We start from the raw sequence: 17,469 nt of genomic DNA, 5'->3' as shown, positions 1-17,469 counted from the left end.
TGGGAGGATGGATGAACCGCAGAGTAGGGATAGAGAGTGGCTGTCAGAAATTTGATACTGCTCGCGTAGGGAATAAAGATGTATGTGTGGGGTCGGACTAAAGTGGAAGCATGATGGCGATGATGGAGAAGAAAAAAGAACAAAGATGTCGAGGCTAGGCGAAGGGAGGAAGGATATCGATAGGTTATTAATAAGACCGACTCTCCACAGCGATAGGCCACGGATCCAATACTCTTCATTGCTCCATACCACAAGCAGTGCGTGTCCTGCCCGGGTGATCTGAGTAACTTGTCGTCGCACAGCAGTTACTATGCGGAAGTTATTGTTGAAAACACGAACAGCGGTGGGTGGATGGTTATTCGGTAGAGTGTTGCCAGGTTGTCAGATGCATCACAGCAAGTGATGTCTGGTAGCATCATGAATCGGCCGAGAACTCGGAAAGGCTCGAGGCCTGGTGGGTGAGCGCCGAGTAGCATGTTGGGAATTATCGGGAAATCCTGCCATGCTCTCATCGGGCTCTTTCGAGTGTACAGGAGGAGTAGTAGTATAGCAATCCATCTTGTAAGGCTACTGCTAGTAAGCAGAGGTATTGTTGTTGCATGTAGACCACCGGTCATACATGCCATGTGGCATCACCGCCCTACTACAGTCTCCATGCCTGTGTGTGCGATGATGAGCGGTCTAAAGAAGGATGTAGCCACTGACGTACGTGACTGAGAACACGTCAACTGATATTCATCGGTCGCTGGAAAAAAAATCCTTGCATAATGGCAGAATCCTACGTTCCTGGTCGCGTACTGATTGGCGGTCATGCACAGCAAGTGAGGCGGACCGTTGTGACCTAACGTTTGCAGAGCCCAGACGTAACAGAGCACCTGATGATGAGCAACCAGCCGAGCAGGGCGGGGAGGGGAAACAGAAGAGCCAATGATGGAAAAGGATGTCCTGATGATGAGGCGCGACGGAGAGTCGAATCGCGACAAGGACTAGTCGGGGGCGCATTCCCCGACAGATGCCTCCCCTGGCTGGTGGTGTATTGCTCTGCGGAAAGAAGGACGAGACGCCACAAGGGTCTAACCGGACATACAAGATCAATCTCTCCGTTGACGTCTTTGACGTCCCCCTTCCGGGAAGATGAGACACAGCTGTCGTTCTCGAGGTCGGCATCTTTCTCTTCATGCTGTTTGCTTGCCACGAGATACATCACTCCATATTCGTAGCACCCTCCACGACTCCTACGACATTGTACCGCTTCGAGAAAAATGTGACCCAGTCGTTGAGCGTGCCCTTGTCCTTATCCTCCAGATCCCGCCACTCGGAGCTCACGTCCTCGACCTTGGTCGACGTCTTGCCCAATGCCCGCGATGCGTCCTTACCCGCAAACACTTGAGAGAGAACGAATCTCGTCAGCACACGCACACACGTAGGACACACACACACACACACACACACACACACACACACACACACACATATATATATATATATATATATATACATATATCTCGTCGTGTGCGACATGAGGGCCTCCGATGACGACAAGAAGAAGAGAGTGGACGGAGTGGACATACCGTGATAGGAGCCACCAGGTTGGTAGGCCTTATTCCCAGTCACATCGTAGACTTTGCCCTACACACCCACGACATCTCGTCAGTCCAACCAATGCCGTGACGGGGGATCGCAGAGATGCAACATACCTTGATAGCCACGTAGCACTTCCCACCGTCGGCGCCTAGACCGCAAAGTGCTGTTAGATAGGGCAAGAAGCAAGCAGTTCAAGTTGCCAGCTGGCTTTGTGAGACGAGGAGGAGAGGGGCGGGAGCGTGGAGAAGACATTGTTGAAGAGAGGAGCGGAGCGGGGCAGTGAGGCGGCAGGTTCGTCCTAGTCGGGCCCGGACATGGCCATCACCGCCCCCGTCTCTCCTGCGTCACAAATCTCCCATGCAGCCGATATTTCCTCCATGGCATGGCATTCCAGACTCTTGGGACCGAATAGAGGGGGACTTGGGACGTACCGGTGGCTTTAGCTAGTTCCTCGGCAGGGATGGGATCGTCCTTGGGGGGGTCTAGCTTGACCGGGACCTTGGGTTCAAACTTGCCTGACATGACGACTGTGGGATTCCTCTTAAGGCGACAAGGATGCTGATGCTGTCACTTGTTGGTATTCAGCCTAGGATGAACACTTTTGAGGCGTGTAGCTTTCTTTCCTCCAGTGACTGATGAACGATCCAAGTTTATGTCATTTTCCGTTGTGTGAGAGGAGACCGAGTGTAGGGTGCGGCGTGCCCCACCCCCGCGGTATTATCGCAAACCATCCTCGGCCTATTGGATGGCGTGTCTGACTAAGGGGAGCTCCTAGGTTTACACTGTAGCACCACACGATGCAAGCACCATTACGTCGGACTCTTTCATCATCATAGAGCAAAACATCAAATCCTCCCCCACAGCGGCAATGTCATTATCGGCACTGGCCTCGTCAAGGCCACTCGGGAACGGCCGATGTCTGCGCCGGGCCAACGTTGCCTTTCTTGCAGTACCTCTCCAGGCGCGCAATGCCAACAGTTTCCGGATCCGGGCCACCCCACTGCGACCCGAGCAGCGACGATGTCAGTCCGACGAGACAGAGTCCAATCTTTCAGAGTCATCGAGGAAGCCGCCGCCTCAGCCGAAGCTTACCCTTCGTCAACTCACCGGGCGTGCCCTCACCGTCGGTATCCGCAACCTGGCCTACCTGACCAGCCGCAAGGGCTTCAGGCAGGTATCGCGAGACTCCCCAGTCACTACGGCTCTGGTCATTGTTCTGTATGCATTCCTCCACTCAGCCCTTTATGGGCTTCTGCTGATGACAACAACAAATCCAGGCTAGTCACGACCATCACCTTGAGCGCCGTAGTACTGCGCGTCTTCTACAAGACCTTTTACAACCCCGAGATAAGCCGGTATCCCGAGCCGCTAGCCACGACCCTTCGCCGCGCAATCTACTACACGACGATCCGACCCGACGCCGACCGGGCGCTCAAGTTTTACAAGAAGGCCATGGCTGAGACTCGGCAGCTGGGGCTGGACCCTCTGTCGGACCGCGTGCTGGGCATCCGCATCCTGGTGGCCTTCTGGATGGAGAAGAACGACAGGCTTAGCGACGCCGCCGAGGTGCTCGAGTCCGTGCGCAGGGACTGTCTACAGTGGGTTGACGGCATGGAGCAGCGAGCCAAGGACGGACAGATCGGGCCGGACGGCCGATTGAAGCCCGACGCCGACGGCCAGTCTACCCCCGCCACCGCCAACGTCGACGACAAGAAGGAGCCGCAGCAGCAGAAGCTGGTCGATCTAGAGTGGGGACCCGAGGCGGAAGAGGCCAGAGAGAAGAGCGAGACCCAGTGGCTCCGTCGCGAGCGGCTCCTGAAAAAGGCCGTGTCCACGAGCGTCAAGCTGGGCGAGATCTACGCGGACCCCCACGTCCTCGACCCAGACAACTCCCATCGCCACCTAGTATGGTCGGTGGAGACGACGCTGAAGGAGTTCCGCCGACGCCGCCTCGAGGGAGCCAAGCCGGGTGAGGGGGAGTGGATGACGCCCGCCGAGGTCGGTGGCACCATGGAGTCCCTGGGCCGTGATTACGAGCGCAAGTCGCACTTCCACCTGGCCATCCCCCTGTTCTTCCAGGGCCTGCGCAACTGCGAGAGCCCCTGCCACCGCGCCGTCATCATGAACAACCTGTCGGCCTGCTTCGCCCAGCATCCCATCTATAGCCCCACCGCCTCGGGTGGCGAAGGCATCGGCAGCAGCCCGGGGGCCGAGACGGAGACGCAGTCCCTCAAGGCCATCTTCGACTCCGCCATGCCCAACTCCCGCGCCGACTGCCTGGACGCGGCCGTCAACTGGGCCCGCAACGCCTACATCCACGCCCGCGACGTGCAGGGGGAGGACCGCACGCCCGAGTGCGACGAGGCCTGCGCCGTGGCCCTGTGCAACTGGGGCGACGTGGCCGCCATGCAGGGCCGTCCGGACGTCGCTCGCAACAAGTACAACCAGTGCATCGAGCTGAGCGCCAAGCTTGACTTTCCCGAGGGCGTAGCAAAGGCCCAGGATGGTCTGAGGATACTGGCGGCCAGGAAGAGCAGGAAATAGCACTTCTACTGGTAGTAAGGAGGAACCACAACTACGCACATGTACATCATAGTCAATACCGAATCTGTATGACAACCTATTATCGGATCAAAACACTCTTTCCGGCGTAAAAAGAAAAAAACAAATGCTTCAATTTATTTTCCCCATATAATAAAGCAACAAAAGACACGCTAATACATGACGAATTCCAGCAATAACAGCGAAGAGGCGAAGAAGAAGAAAATGCCACCGAGTCATTAGGCAATAATACACCGTTGATATAGCACTTCCCACCATCAAGTCGTCTTTTGCCGCTTCGCATCCGTGCCATCGCCCGGGCCGTTGGGCACACCTGCCGAATTAGCCGGGAGGTCAGCAAGTGCTGGTCGAGTACCGTTGTTGGCCTCTCCAGCTGGTGGCGGTCTCTTCATGGTAGGCTGACGAAAGGAACCGCGGTTGCCGAGAGGACTGCCCATACCGCCGGGGGCACCGATACGACGAGTCTGGTCGAGGGCCGGGTTGATGACGTTGCCGCCGCTGCCACCCATACGGGCCTGCGATGGCCGCACGGGGGTGAAGCTGCTTGAGTTGGCTATCTGGGGCTGCTGCTGCTGCTGTTGCTGCTGGGCCTGGCTGCTCGTGATGGTGGTGGGTGGGACGTGCTGGCCGCCGCGGGACACGGGCTTGGAAGAGTTGTGGTCGATCCCGGGCGTCTTGCGGATAGACGGGCTCTCAAGCTTGGGGTTGAAGACGTGCTGGGCTTGTGGGGCCGTCAACATTCCCCCGTTGGGCTGGCCTGAGAAGCTAGACTCGGGGAGCTGGTTGACTGCCTTGGCGGAGAAGAAGCCCACGGTAGGTGCTTCACTCGCTCCTTCGGTAGGGGGACGGCTGTTTTGTTGCTGTTGGGGAATACCCACCGTCGGCCTCTTCGAAATATTGTGATTCGGCGTTTGCGGTGGGCCGTTTACGATGTTGTCGTGGCGAGCCTGCTGCTGCTGCTGTTGCGGTGGTGGTGGGGGTTTCGCGGTCTGAGTCTCGTCGGGGAGGACGATCTCGTCGGGATGGCCGTCGCCGGGGACGCAGAAGTCGGCCTCGTCGAGCTCTGCGGCTAGTATTCAGTGGCAATGTCCTCGAAACCGTCGGAAGAGAACATACCTCCAAGGAAGTCTTCAAAGAATTCCGAAGGCTCGGCTTTCAGTTGCTGCTGCTGCTGCTGCTGCTGCTGCTTTTGTTGTCGTTGTTGTTGTTGTTGTTGTTGTTGTTGTTGTTGTTGTTGTTGTTGTTGTTGTTGTTGTTGTTGTTGTTGTTGCGGCGGTGGCGGTCTGGAAGCGGCAGCAGGAGCTGTGAGGGGAGGGAGCGCCGTAGGGGGGGCAGGAGCAGCAGCAGCAGCAGCAGGTTTCGGTTCGTCCTTGACGACGACAAAGTCGGCATGGCGGTGGAGGTTGTTGGGGTCGAACTTCTTGACGGGATGAGCCTTGTGCTTGACGACCTGCTTAACGTATTCCTGGTCGTAGATGCAGTTGCCCAGGACGCTTCCGAAGCTGCGCAGGGCGCGCTTGAGCCCATCGGTGGTGCCCTCCTTCTTTGCCTTCTCAAACGCCATGGCCTTCCCCTTGGTGTTCTCGGTGGACCCGTACCCGATGTCCTCGTGGAACGTGCCGTCGCGCAGCGTCACGCGCACAATGACGGACAGGCCGATGCTGACGCGCTGCGTCTGCGGGTTCTCGTCGGCGAAGTCCACCTGGATGTTCTGAATCGACGACGACCACCCGTTGAAGCCAAAGACCTCGTTGGCCAGCGTGATGCACTTCTCCGCCGTCAGGTAGTGCACACGCTGCCCTCCGGGGCCCGCACGCGCAGAGATGTACTCGGGCCCCAGCTGCTTGTCCAGCCGCGAGGCAATCGTCGCAATCTCCTGTGCCGTCCACATCGACATCCGCGGCTTCTCGTCCTCGAATGGATTCTTCCATGTGTGGTGCTGATCGCCTGGTCTGATTGGGGGTTTTTTTTGGGGGGGTTCACGGTCAGCAACGTTCGTGAAACGAGACGCGTCGTTGGGGTAGAGGGGGAGGTTTGGCCAAAGGCTCACGCAGGCATGGTGGGCAACCGTTGTTGTATCTACCGCCTCACAGAGATAGATGATATCCCGTGTAGCGACTGTCAAGATGAATGATGCGTCGGGTTAGAGCTTTGATCTCTTATTGACTTTGGCGTGTTATCAGCATCATTACTGTGGCTATCGAGGTCGGGAATTAAGAGATGCCGCGTTCACGGTTGACCTTCGGCGCGTGTCTGCACCAAAGCACGTGACCACACTGCGCCATTCTTCCGACGTCAGTCCTCACAAACCTGCCTGAGCAAACACGCCGGAGATTGATGCAGCTACATCGGATTCTTATCCTGGCCGTTTGCGATCATGATATGGCCACTCCTGGAAGTAGGACCTGTCCTTACTGTTACCGCGGATGGCGCTACATTACTATGCAATATTAGTAAAATCCATGTTACAGTTTAAGTATCCTGTGCGAGATCAACTCAAGTAAATTGAGGCATGCAAGTCCTCCCCTTATTATCCGTGTATTCGCAGAAAAAAGAAAAAAAAAGAAAGAAGTAGAAAGAAAAGTGAATGGTGCTGTGTAGGGGCCAAGATTGACTACAGCGTCTCGGCCAAGTATGATACCCATGTTCTGACGGTAAGGGAAAGGAAAACCAAATGACAAAATGAACACACAAAGAAGGAGCACCTAAATTTCATAACGCCATGCCAGCCAGGTGGTGGTGCAAGTAGAGTAAAAGACAAAACAAAAAAAATGTGAAGCGCCGGTGTTCTATGCTAATCTCTTTATCTTCAAGGAAAATCATCAGGTGTCGTTTGTCATGGTATGTATGCAGACGAGAGTCGAGTTGTGGCATATGGCATGCCACCTGAAGTGGGCAGAGATGATGATGTAGGCTTCCCGCCTTCTTTTCCTCCCTTTACTCCTCTTTTCTTTTCCGATTTACCATGGGCCCACGCGTACGGGCGAGGAGCTGTAAGTTCCAGAGATGAGCTGGTTGAGGATCGAGTCGTTGGCGTTGCCGCCATTGTTGCTGTTCGACGAGATCCAGCCAATGTTGTCCGACATGGCTGTCAGAGCAGGGCCCAGGCGACCTCCTGACCGGGTGTTGTGACGTTGAAGGGTAGCGTCCCAGCCGTCCGAGTGGAGGTTGAAACCGCCGCCCCGCTTGGCAGCTTCGTTGATGACCAAGGCCCAGGCTCTGGAGATGTCTTCGTATGCGTTCTCCTTGTGATGCCGGTAGGCGTGGGGCTCCCAGTCGGGGAGTTGATGTATGAAGTTCGTGGCACCGTCTAGGTACTCCAGGGCCCTCGAGGGCTGTGTCTCGTTGGGAGGCAGGAACTGAGGGGTGAAGTCGGAGAGGGCGTTCAGGAGCGCCACCAGGGGTTCCTTGACTCGTTGGTACATGTACTCGGGGCTTGTCTCGCCGTACGGGACAGCAGCCTTTAGCTTATCCTGATACTCCTGCAGGACGGAAATGGCATTCTCGACGGTCGGGCGAGGGGCACCGGCAACGACCTCTTGGCCGATATCCGGGTGACGTTCGCATATACGTTCCAGAACAGTACGGAGCTGTTCCGAATCGAGGGTCTCGAGCAGGCGTGATAGGCTCAGCGGTCGGCCGATGGCATCGCTGGCTCGGACCTTTTTCGAGGGACGGGCCAAGGGACGGTGGGAGAGGGATGGTGACGTGGACATGGACTCGTCGTCGTCGTCGTCGGCCTTTCGTTTGCGGTGAATCATGTTTTGAAATGGGGAGGCTGTTCGGTCCAGTCCCATCAGTCAGCATTGAGGAGATGATTGAGCGAAAAAAAAAAAAAAAAAAAAAAACCATGCACGCCACTCGGCAAATCCCGACCTCGTGGCCGCAAACCAGCAGGGTAGATTGAAGGTTGAGACAGGAAGAAAAGATGACGAGCATAATCTTACCGGATCTCTGAGGAGAGAGCCGCGGATTCTCGTGACGATGCGGGAAGGCAGACGGCTGGGGCGAGAGCAGAACGTTCATTGTCGTAGGAAGTAACGGACCACACAGGAGAATGGGGACCCAGATTGATGGCTCGAAAGCGACGGAGGGAGAAGACCGGCGGGGGTGAAGAGATGGGGACGAGAGAGTGGCGAAGGTGAGGGGGGAAAAAAAAGAAGGTCTTGTCTGGCGAGATGGGCGATGAGTGCAGTTTAAAAGGGGCGATTATCGACAGCCGCTCGTCTGTGTTCTGAGCGAGTTGGAAGTTAATCGGGGCTGATGCGTGAGGAGAACAAGCCAGACTGGGATGGAGCAGCAAGTATGATTATCATGCGGCTTGCAGTTTTGGCCGAGGGGTATAATTAGGCGCCCAGCAACAGGGCAGGTTTAGGCCCCACAGAGAGCCCGGCGCCCAGCTGGCAGGGCGGTGAAGGGGCGAGGCTGGGATGGAAGAGCGAATAAGCGGCAGAAACTGGGTGGTGTGGGTGACCCAGACGTGCGTGCGTGCGTGCGTGCGTGCGTGCGTGCGTGCGTGCGTGAGTGCGTTGTCGGCTGTCGAATATTGACGTTGATGAGTTGTATGATTTAGAGGGCGGAGGAAGCGGAGGAGGAGGAGGAGGAGGAGGAGAAAAGAAGAGGAGAGGAATGCTGGTTGTCCGTCGGAGAGAGGCGGGCTTAGTTGGTCACACTAACGCACAACTTGGTACTCTGCTGCTACGAGTACGCATGACGGCGTAGGCTGTACGGTATTACTAGTGTATATGTACGGAGTAGTAGCGGCAGTATTACTATGGTAGCGGCAGTAGCGATACTCGTAGACTGCAGCGGTATCTGTACCTCAGTGCGACGCAGTGTCACGAGCGACTGCGAGTTTTGCTGCAGCAGTACGTATTGACGGGTGTCACTGCGAGTACATGCGAGTTACGTGGTAATGGCACCCTCTGGACCAGAAGCCGTATTGCTGAGTTGATTGTGAGACGGGGTGCCGACGGAGTCACTAGAGTCGCTGAACCCTAACTACTAGCATCGTCACCGGCCCGGGCGGCGATGCCAGAAGCCCAAAAGAGTCCCTACAGGCTACGAGTCATGCACGTGACAGAAGAAGAAGAAAAGTCCCGGTCAGCATTCAAGCTACCATGCTGAGTACGCCAATGATAATATTCCTTCGCAATAGCAGCAGCAGCTCGTGCGTCTGTCCTAGGCAAGCTTGAGTCAGAGTGAAGTCGTATCGTAATCTATACGACGTAAACCCGACATTCATCATTCATGCGCTCAGAGGGATTCAATCATGGCGGGCATGGACATATTAATATTACCATTGCGTGTGCTGCCAGTTTATTGCTTGATTGCGTGTTGATACGTCAATATAGAGGGATAATCCCAACCAAGGCGAACCCGTTATTACGAGAGGTAGATAAATTGCAATACTACTACAGATTACTGTCAGCTGCTATTGCTCAGAAAGACATTGACGCTCGATGCTCTCTGCCCGTACGGAGCGTCGGGGTACGCCCAGGTTCGTGCTCACAAAATTCCCGTACAGAGATCGCCGACCGCCTGTCGCTCTTCAGCGTCTATGATGGCACTTTGCTAGTAAATAGATGATCAACAGCGTCCGTCATCTTGACCACATCCGTTCAATAGAAGACCATCCGATGAAGGAAAAGAAAAAGAGCGAAAGAGGAAAACAGGAGACAAGCTACCTCGGCCCATTCTCCAGTCCAATCAATGATGCTGTAACCAGAGTCATTTCATGAAACACCCATTCCATCCCTTCAAATTATGATATCCCTCCGAAGCCATGGGGAAAGCAGGAAATCGCATGCCGCCACGGGAAGCCACACAAACCCCACCCACATCGGAGCACGGCCCTTCCCAAACTCGCTCGGTAGCTTATCGCTTATCAGCTACGCCGCCTTGGGGGGGGGGGGGGGGGAAAAAAAATCAATTCACTGCCAACGAATTTTTGCTGCACTGTTGGGGAGCGAATACTGAATCAATACGTAACAACGATATTCGATATTCGATACAGACACACACGCGCACACACACACACGCACGCATACACGCACGCATATACGCACGCACGCACAGACAAGCATGTCAGCAGACGACAGACAATCGGCGAGTCCCGATTCCGTCGCATCATCATCGGAGGCGGACACGACCAAGAAATCTTCCAAGCGCAAGGCCAATGCTGTAGACATCGAAGTCGACCTGTCGGCGCCAGAACCTCCGTCCAAGAAGGCCAAGCGCGCACTGAAGAAGGGCAAGAAGCTGGGCAGCAGCGGCGCCGGCAAGAAGAGCAAGAGGAACGGACACGACGACGACGACGACCTGACCAAGGACGACGCGGGCGAGGGTGCGACCGACAAGGGCGGCAAGCCCGCGCGGTCCGAGCACGGCGTGTGGATCGGCAACCTGCCTTTCCTGTTGACGGCGGCGCAGCTGCGTGATTGGCTCGTGAGCAACTCGGGCGGCGCCATCACGTCCGAGTCGATCACGCGCATGAAGCTGCCCACGCTGAAGGATCCGGGGAGGGACAAGTCGGCCAAGCCGAGCAACCGCGGCTTCGCCTACGTCGACGTGGCGGACATGGCGACCAAGGTGGCGGCCATCGCGCTGTCGGAGACGGAGCTGGCCGGCCGCAAGCTGCTGATCAAGGACTCCACCTCGTTCGAGGGCCGGCCCAAGAAGAAGGAGCCGGCGGCACTCGTGGTCGGTCCCGACGGCGAGGTTGCCGACGGCAAGTCGAAGCCCCTGCAGGACCAGAAGCAGGCCTTCAGCAAGGACGCCGAGGCCGGTCGCAAGATCTTTGTCGGAAACATGAGCTTCCAGACGACCGAGGAGGACGTGCGGCGTAACTTTGACAAGTGCGGCGAGATCGAGTCCGTCAAGGTGGCCACCTTTGAGGACTCGGGCAAGTGCAAGGGCTTCGGGTGGGTCAAGTTCAAGGACGCCGACGCCGCCGCCTGGGCCGTCAAGGGCTTCGTCAAGATCAAGGAGGCCATCGAGACAGAGGAGGACTTTGCCGACGGCAAGGACGACGACGGCGACGACGGCAACGGCAATGGCAGGGGAAATGAGCAACAGCAGAGGCAGTACAAGACGAGGAAATGGTGGGTCAACCGTATCCTCGGCCGTACCCTCAAGATCGAGCTCGCAGAGGATGACCACGTGCGCTACAAGAAGCGCTTCGGCAAGGACGCCCAGCAGCCGGACAAGGGTGGCAAGGGACCCGGAGGCAAGCCCCGTGGCGGTGAAGGTCCTGGCAGACCTGCGGGCGGCGAGCTGAAGGGGTCTTCGGATATACAGGTTGCCAGGTTGACGGGTGCCGTGGTCAAGTCGACGGGTACAAAGGTCACGTTTGACTAGAGAAGAAGGGGGGGGGGGGGTTTCCATGCTCCGATTTTTCTTATCCTCTTTTAATTTTTCTCTTCTTTTCAAAATGACTATTAATAAAAAGCATACATGTCCGTTATGATGCTGAACCTGTCCGTCTCGGCGTCTGTACCTCTCTGCTTTCTGCTCTTCATCCTCTTGACCTGGTAATGATGACTTTATTGTATCGTAGGACCAGACCCCAGCAATGATGGCCTTGTCGAAACGAAACAATTGCTACTACTAAAGAAACATATAATGCGGGGTCAAAGCTGGGGAGAGATCAAATCTGTTTTTTTTTCTTTTTCTTTTTTTTTCTTGGGGTTGGGGGGGGGGGATTGCTGAAAACATAATATAAATATATATGTACATGTATATGTATATACATATGTGCATAAATACAAAATGCAAGATATCGAAAACGGCACGCATCCAATTGAACACGACATTCTGTGACACTGATTGTACGCATATTGCTAGATATATACTCTGGTGTCGAAACGGCTACGTCATACCACGACGAAGCCACATATGTCATGGTGTTGACTGCCGTAATCTGTACAGCCCGTAATGTCATTACCGCACTCGCACTCGTACCTGTATTATTACCTGGTGGAGAATTGCTGGGGATCCAATTGATCCATAGGAAGAAGAAGGTTCGATTCTATCCATCCCGACCTGGTTGTAGTCGATCAATTCCGTGCCCACGAGGAATTATGCTATCTTTCCTTGCAGCCACATCTAATCCGTCTTACACCCACCCACCCGCAGGACCACCCGCAGGACCACCCGCAAGTAGATGATAGTGGTGGGCTCACACACACACACACACTCTCTCTCTTCTCTCTCTCCCTCCCTCTCTCCCTCTTTTCCTCTCCCTCTCCCTCTCTCTCCCTCTTCTTCTCTCTCTCTTCCTCTCTCTCTCTCGGACTATCTCCCCATCCCGGCATTGGCTATCGTGAGGAGAGGGGCGCACTAGCAGATGGCTACAAACATTACGCGGCCCATTAATAATTGCGTTATCGTGCTGCCATCACTCGCCATTAACCGGTCCCGACCTCGATCCATGTTCATGTTTACTCCGTACTTGCACTACTGCAACCTTCTTGCCGTTTGTTTCCTTCTATACCCTGCCTCTTTGATGAATCGGAGTACTCCGTCCCCGGGGCTTCAACGGGTCATTTTGCCATGTACGAGAGTACAATGTTTATCATACTCCGCAGATAGTCAAGTACAAGTAAATAGCTCAATTGGCTTGGCCGTATCCTGTTTCTTCTTGTTTCCCTCTTTCCCTTCTCCCATATCTGACGACCTCGTGAAATACAATAAGAGAGGCCTTCCCTCCCCTCACCGAGCATCAATTCTCTCGAAGGCATTCTCGTCCGGAGAGGTTCAGTGCGCTTCTTGCAAAGAGGGAAGGGCTAGCTTCTATATATACAATCTATACAAGATGCATTGGCAGCGGGAGCTTCTCCTCCTCACCACCTCCATCGTCACCGTCTTTGGAGCTGCCGCTACGGCTGGTGCTCCCAAGATCATCATCGACAACGACTGGGGTGCGACCGCCTACATCACCTTCCTCCTCGCCATCGACGCAGGTTGGGACGTCCTCGGACTCGTCGGTGACACGGCCAACACCTGGTCTCGACAGGCCAGTCTCCATGCCCTCGCCCTGCTAGAGGCTGGGAACCTATCCTGCATCCCGGTCCACAAAGGCGCCGACTTGCCTCTCCTCAACACGGCAGAGACATTTCAACTCTGGGAGGACCTTCAGGGACCGCTTCCTTGGGTAGGTAACGACGGATATAATCCCTCCCCGGCGCCACCGCATGAAGGAGGGAAGAGCCGTTGCGGTAGCTGACAGAGGACTTCCTCAAACTCTTAGCATGGTGTATTCGCAAGGGAAAATGCCACTGCCGAAGCGGCAGGCAGTGACCCGACATCCGGCGACCCTTCGCGTGTCGTGCGCGAGGCCTTCGTCGAGGGCTACCCCAACAACACCCTCGCCGGCGAGCACGCGGCCGCCTGGATGGTCGAGCAGGTCCGCAAGTACCCTGGCGAGGTCCTGATCTACAGCGGCGGCGCGCTGACCAACGTTGCCCTCGCCGCACGCTTGGACCCCGAATTCGCCTCGTTGACAAAGGGTCTCGTGGTCATGGGCGGTTACGTCGACGTCTGGCTTCTGCACACGAGCGGGTCGCTTCTCCTGGCAGACATCAATTCTGACGTTAGTCGACCACCTTCACTTTCACAGCTTCCCCCCCCAATCCTGTCTCTGCTTCCTAGTTCACGTTCTCGTGTGTTTCAATCTCCACCTGCTGACCCTTGCCATCTCTGTAGCTCAACTTAAAGATTGATCCCGAGGCCGCCCAGATTGCTCTCACTTCCAAGTTTCCCAACATAAGTAAGTCATCCATCCACACTACACAGCTATCCGGCCTCTCCCCGTAGACAAGATGGGTTGCTCACAAAACATGTCAAACAGCTCTCGTTGGAAATGGTGCCAACCAAGTCTTCCCGGAGAGGGACTTCATCGACAATCTCTACAATGACCACAAGAACGTCTACACAGAGCTCTTCTACAAGTACTACGACGTCACACTCCCATACTGGGATGAGCTCACCATCTTTGCGAGCTTGTATCCCGAGCATGTGACGAACCAGACATCTTGTAAGTGCACGACACTCACGCACGCAATAACAGTAACAACAAACAACACCACTCGGTCGGGGCTATTCTAACGCGTGCTCTTCTTTTCCAGTTCTCGTCAGCGTCGACACAGCCTGGTCAAGTCCGTTCTACGGCAACATCATGGTCTACCAGGAGCTCTTTGCGCCGAAAGCCCAGAAACTCCGATACGTAGACTACGTCTACCAGATCAACCAGACCGCTTTCCTGTCATCCCTGGAGAGTGCCCTGAAGTGCCCACGATGCGCTACCCTGTGCAAGTAAAGGATGTTGAGCCGGAAACTTGTGTGTGGAAATGTATATATACATCCAGTTTTCATAGTTAATCATGGCTAGTTGAAGTAAAGAAAATAAAGGAAGGTGAAGAAAAGAAGGACTGTCATGGCATCGTAAACGCGCAAAGGCCTCATTACATGGGTCATAGAGAAAAAAAACGCTTCCATCAGCACAAGAAAATCATCTTGAAATCGTACAATCACCCGAGTCTCAGCACTTGCTAAGCTCGGCTGAACATGAGCGGTACAAGAACGCTCCGGCTCTCCAGCGTCCTCCTATCCTCCACCACGTCTATGCCGGCACACCGGCCAAAGTCCCTGCTAGCCATGAGCCGGCATGCCGCCACCGCATCAGCCGTTCGGCCGGCGAACCCACTGTTGCTGGCGACACTCTGTCCGCCGCCGCCGCCGCCACCTTGATGACCCCTCCTACTTCCGTGGCGGGTGCTGCCGCTTCTGCCGCTGCTCCTGGTGCTGCTTCCGCAGCTCGTGTTGCCGGTGCCTCCATACTCGCGGCTGAGCTTGTTGAGAACTGCGGCCTTGGCCTTGCGCAGCGCGGATACACGGGCGTCGGTATCCTCGGCTAGACGCCGGTGAGCCTCCTCCTGCTCAATGTTGCGCTGGACGGCCGAGATATCCTCATGTGGTGGGGCGGCGCGGTGCCGCGTGGACGCGTCGTAGACTGTCGGCTGGAGGAGGACCGGGTGCGGCTCCGGGTTGAGCATGGGGGCTGAGACGGCGCACTGGAGGGGGGAAGGCGGCGTCGTCGGTCGGGGGTCTGACCTGATCGGTGAGGAGGACGAGGCCTTGTGAGGGCTCTTCTTGGTGCGCAGCGGGGAAGGTGTCATCGGTCTCGGGTCGTCGCAGAAGCGTCGACTGCTGGCGTCCTGCTCGTCTTGGTCTCCGCTGTGGTGTCTTCTGCGGCGACGACGGACCCTCCTCCTCTTGAGGTTTGTGGTGAAACTCATGGTTTTCTCATTCTTGGCGACAGTCGACAGATCCTCATCGCCGTCCTCTGCCGCCCTGAGATCGTCTAGAATGACAGACGCGCCAGCCAGCTCTACGTCGAGTAGTTCTCGACTGGCAGCCTCGACGGCAGCGCTGGGGGTGTAGATGTCGTCGTCGCTGTCGTTGGTGACGAGGCTGTACTCGGACGATGCAGTGAGGCTGCTCCTCCACCAGGCCTCGTCCCTGTCCAGCGGGGACAGGGCCTCGTCCCAGTCGCGGGTGTTGGCGAGGGCCACGCTCTCGAGGTCAAATTCCTTGACCGTATCTTTGTGCGAGGCTATGACGTCCTTCAGCTGCGGGGCGTTCATCGAGACGTTGCGCAGCTGCAGGTACCGAAGCTTGGGGAAATTCATCGGCGCGCGCGGCGGCGTGCTGGGCAGCGGGGACATGGGCGACGTGACCTCGTGGAAGAGCTTGCGGGACGCCTGGGATGGCGCGAACATGGGATCAGCGGCCAGCGAGAGCGGGCAGGGCCCCTTGCGCGAGAGCCAGGTGAAGCTCAGCTTCTCCAGGTGCGGGGACAGGTTGCGGATGTACTCATCCATGACCTTGAGGTGGTCCGGTCCCGGGGAGGGGCCCTGGAAGTCCCACGCCTCGACCGAGACGTGCAGCTTGCGGATCTGCCTCCAGCGGCGGGCAGCCGACGGCACGCAGCCGAACCCTGCAACATGGCGCAGGTAGAGGAAGGCAGCCGGGTGGATGTCGGAGAGGGACAGCTTGACGAGCTTCTCGAGGGGTGCGCGCTCCATGGCGATACGCAGGCTGATGAGGGCGTAGTCGACGCTGTCCCGGCGGTACCTCTCGCTGGGATGCTGGCCGGGGCAGCGGACGGTGACGTGCCGGAGGTTGGGGAGACACTTGAAGGCGGCGATGAAGCTGGGCACATTGGTGGCGGCATGGAACATCGGCGGGTACTGCTGCGTGAGGATGTCGCCCAGCTCCGGATTGGCGTACTTGCGCCTGGTGAGCACCGACCCCATGCTTGTGTGCGGGCTGTACAAGAAGGATATCTCCTTTCCAGACTCCGGGTGGATCAGCGGCGGCAGGAACGTGGCCTCGGTGTGCGGAAGGTGAAAGGTCAAATGTTCGACGTGGTGGCCGACGCGCGACAGGGCGTCTAGCCGCGGCTGCTTAGTGAAGGTGGTGGCTGAGAACGAGACATGGATGCGTGTGAAGAGGTCCTTGGTGACGAGGTTGCAGAAGGCTGACGAGACGGACCGCATGGCGCACAGGTCCGACGTCGACAGGTGAGGGAAGAGGTGGTCCTTGAAGCGGGCGCTTCTCATGAGGGCTGTGAATTGCTGCTCTGTGGTGGACGCCATGACTTCCTCATTGCCTGATTTCACAAATCTACCTTCCTTCCTCAAGCTTCAGTGTTCTAGGCTCCAGGCAGAACAAGAGAGAGAATATAGTCTCCTATTTAGAGGCAGGGTATGGTGATCTCTTCTGCGAGGCCACACTATAATAGAGAGAAGAACAATGCAATGATGCTGAAGAGGATGATGATAGGTCAGATCGTCAACGGAGGTCCTTGAGATGTCAACCATTTCAGGTCGCAGTACATTAGCAAGTCGGTAGGTTCTCATATATATATATATAAACGGAACGGGGTTCATCTCTCTCTCACTCTCTCAATCTCTCAATCTCCCTTTCCCTCTCTAAGTTTCTCTTCCTCTCCTGTCTATCACTGGTCCCATGTTTTTCTTCCTTTCACTCTGCATTAGCGGGAAACACCTTCCCCAGCCATGGCTTTCAAAGGTCCGACTACCTCCACAGGGGGGCGTAAATCGGTTGGTTAGAAGGGCCTCATCATCCTCTTTCAGTGCTGCATGCTACAGCTTACAGAACGTGTTCGCGTCGTCGGCTCTGGTTGTGGCTCGTCGACTAGCTAGCTGCATGCTGCGAGGCGCCAACTGCCCGTCTCGACGGTCGCAGCACCAAAGGCCAGTGGCATGGCTTCCAACTTATGTCTCTCTAAAACTCATG

At 56.2% G+C, this 17,469-nt stretch overlaps 7 protein-coding genes across 7 annotated transcripts; 3 read left to right on the top strand and 4 right to left on the bottom strand.

The window, feature by feature from the left end:
• Positions 1–1,203: 1,203 nt before the first annotated feature.
• GMORB2_0970 (Cytochrome b5-like Heme/Steroid binding domain) lies at positions 1,204–2,106 on the bottom strand (the record flags this gene model as incomplete). The annotated part of the gene is made up of 3 exons (XM_035462954.1): positions 1,204–1,629; positions 1,698–1,747; positions 2,016–2,106. 3 exons carry the CDS (start codon positions 2,104–2,106, stop codon positions 1,204–1,206), a joined length of 567 nt encoding a protein of 188 aa, XP_035324378.1.
• A 346-nt stretch (positions 2,107–2,452) lies between these two features.
• Positions 2,453–4,128, top strand: GMORB2_0969 (TPR domain protein; the record flags this gene model as incomplete). Its single annotated transcript, XM_035462953.1, has 2 exons — positions 2,453–2,802; positions 2,862–4,128. The coding sequence occupies 2 exons, from the start codon at positions 2,453–2,455 to the stop codon at positions 4,126–4,128; spliced, it is 1,617 nt and encodes a 538-aa protein (XP_035324377.1).
• A 275-nt stretch (positions 4,129–4,403) lies between these two features.
• GMORB2_0968 (DNA repair and recombination protein RAD52) lies at positions 4,404–6,204 on the bottom strand (the record flags this gene model as incomplete). Its single annotated transcript, XM_035462952.1, has 3 exons — positions 4,404–5,209; positions 5,263–6,098; positions 6,197–6,204. The coding sequence occupies 3 exons, from the start codon at positions 6,202–6,204 to the stop codon at positions 4,404–4,406; spliced, it is 1,650 nt and encodes a 549-aa protein (XP_035324376.1).
• Positions 6,205–7,106: 902 nt separating this feature from the next.
• Positions 7,107–7,907, bottom strand: GMORB2_0967 (protein Cut8; the record flags this gene model as incomplete). Its single annotated transcript, XM_035462951.1, has 1 exon — positions 7,107–7,907. The coding sequence occupies one exon, from the start codon at positions 7,905–7,907 to the stop codon at positions 7,107–7,109; it is 801 nt and encodes a 266-aa protein (XP_035324375.1).
• Positions 7,908–9,266: 1,359 nt separating this feature from the next.
• Positions 9,267–11,505, top strand: GMORB2_0966 (RNA recognition motif (RRM) domain; the record flags this gene model as incomplete). Its single annotated transcript, XM_035462950.1, has 3 exons — positions 9,267–9,273; positions 9,578–9,636; positions 10,315–11,505. 3 exons carry the CDS (start codon positions 9,267–9,269, stop codon positions 11,503–11,505), a joined length of 1,257 nt encoding a protein of 418 aa, XP_035324374.1.
• A 1,456-nt stretch (positions 11,506–12,961) lies between these two features.
• Positions 12,962–14,464, top strand: GMORB2_0965 (Inosine-uridine nucleoside N-ribohydrolase; the record flags this gene model as incomplete). The annotated part of the gene is made up of 5 exons (XM_035462949.1): positions 12,962–13,300; positions 13,397–13,738; positions 13,852–13,915; positions 13,997–14,182; positions 14,274–14,464. The coding sequence occupies 5 exons, from the start codon at positions 12,962–12,964 to the stop codon at positions 14,462–14,464; spliced, it is 1,122 nt and encodes a 373-aa protein (XP_035324373.1).
• A 232-nt stretch (positions 14,465–14,696) lies between these two features.
• GMORB2_0964 (uncharacterized protein) lies at positions 14,697–16,805 on the bottom strand (the record flags this gene model as incomplete). The annotated part of the gene is made up of 1 exon (XM_035462948.1): positions 14,697–16,805. One exon carries the CDS (start codon positions 16,803–16,805, stop codon positions 14,697–14,699), a length of 2,109 nt encoding a protein of 702 aa, XP_035324372.1.
• Positions 16,806–17,469: the final 664 nt, after the last annotated feature.

The sequence above is a fragment of the Geosmithia morbida genome, assembly GCF_012550715.1.
Source record: "Geosmithia morbida isolate 1262 chromosome Unknown scaffold_1, whole genome shotgun sequence".
NCBI classification, from domain to species: Eukaryota; Fungi; Ascomycota; class Sordariomycetes; order Hypocreales; family Bionectriaceae; genus Geosmithia; species Geosmithia morbida.
Note: the sequence above shows the minus strand (reverse complement) of the source record. Positions and strands in the feature narration are given on the sequence as shown.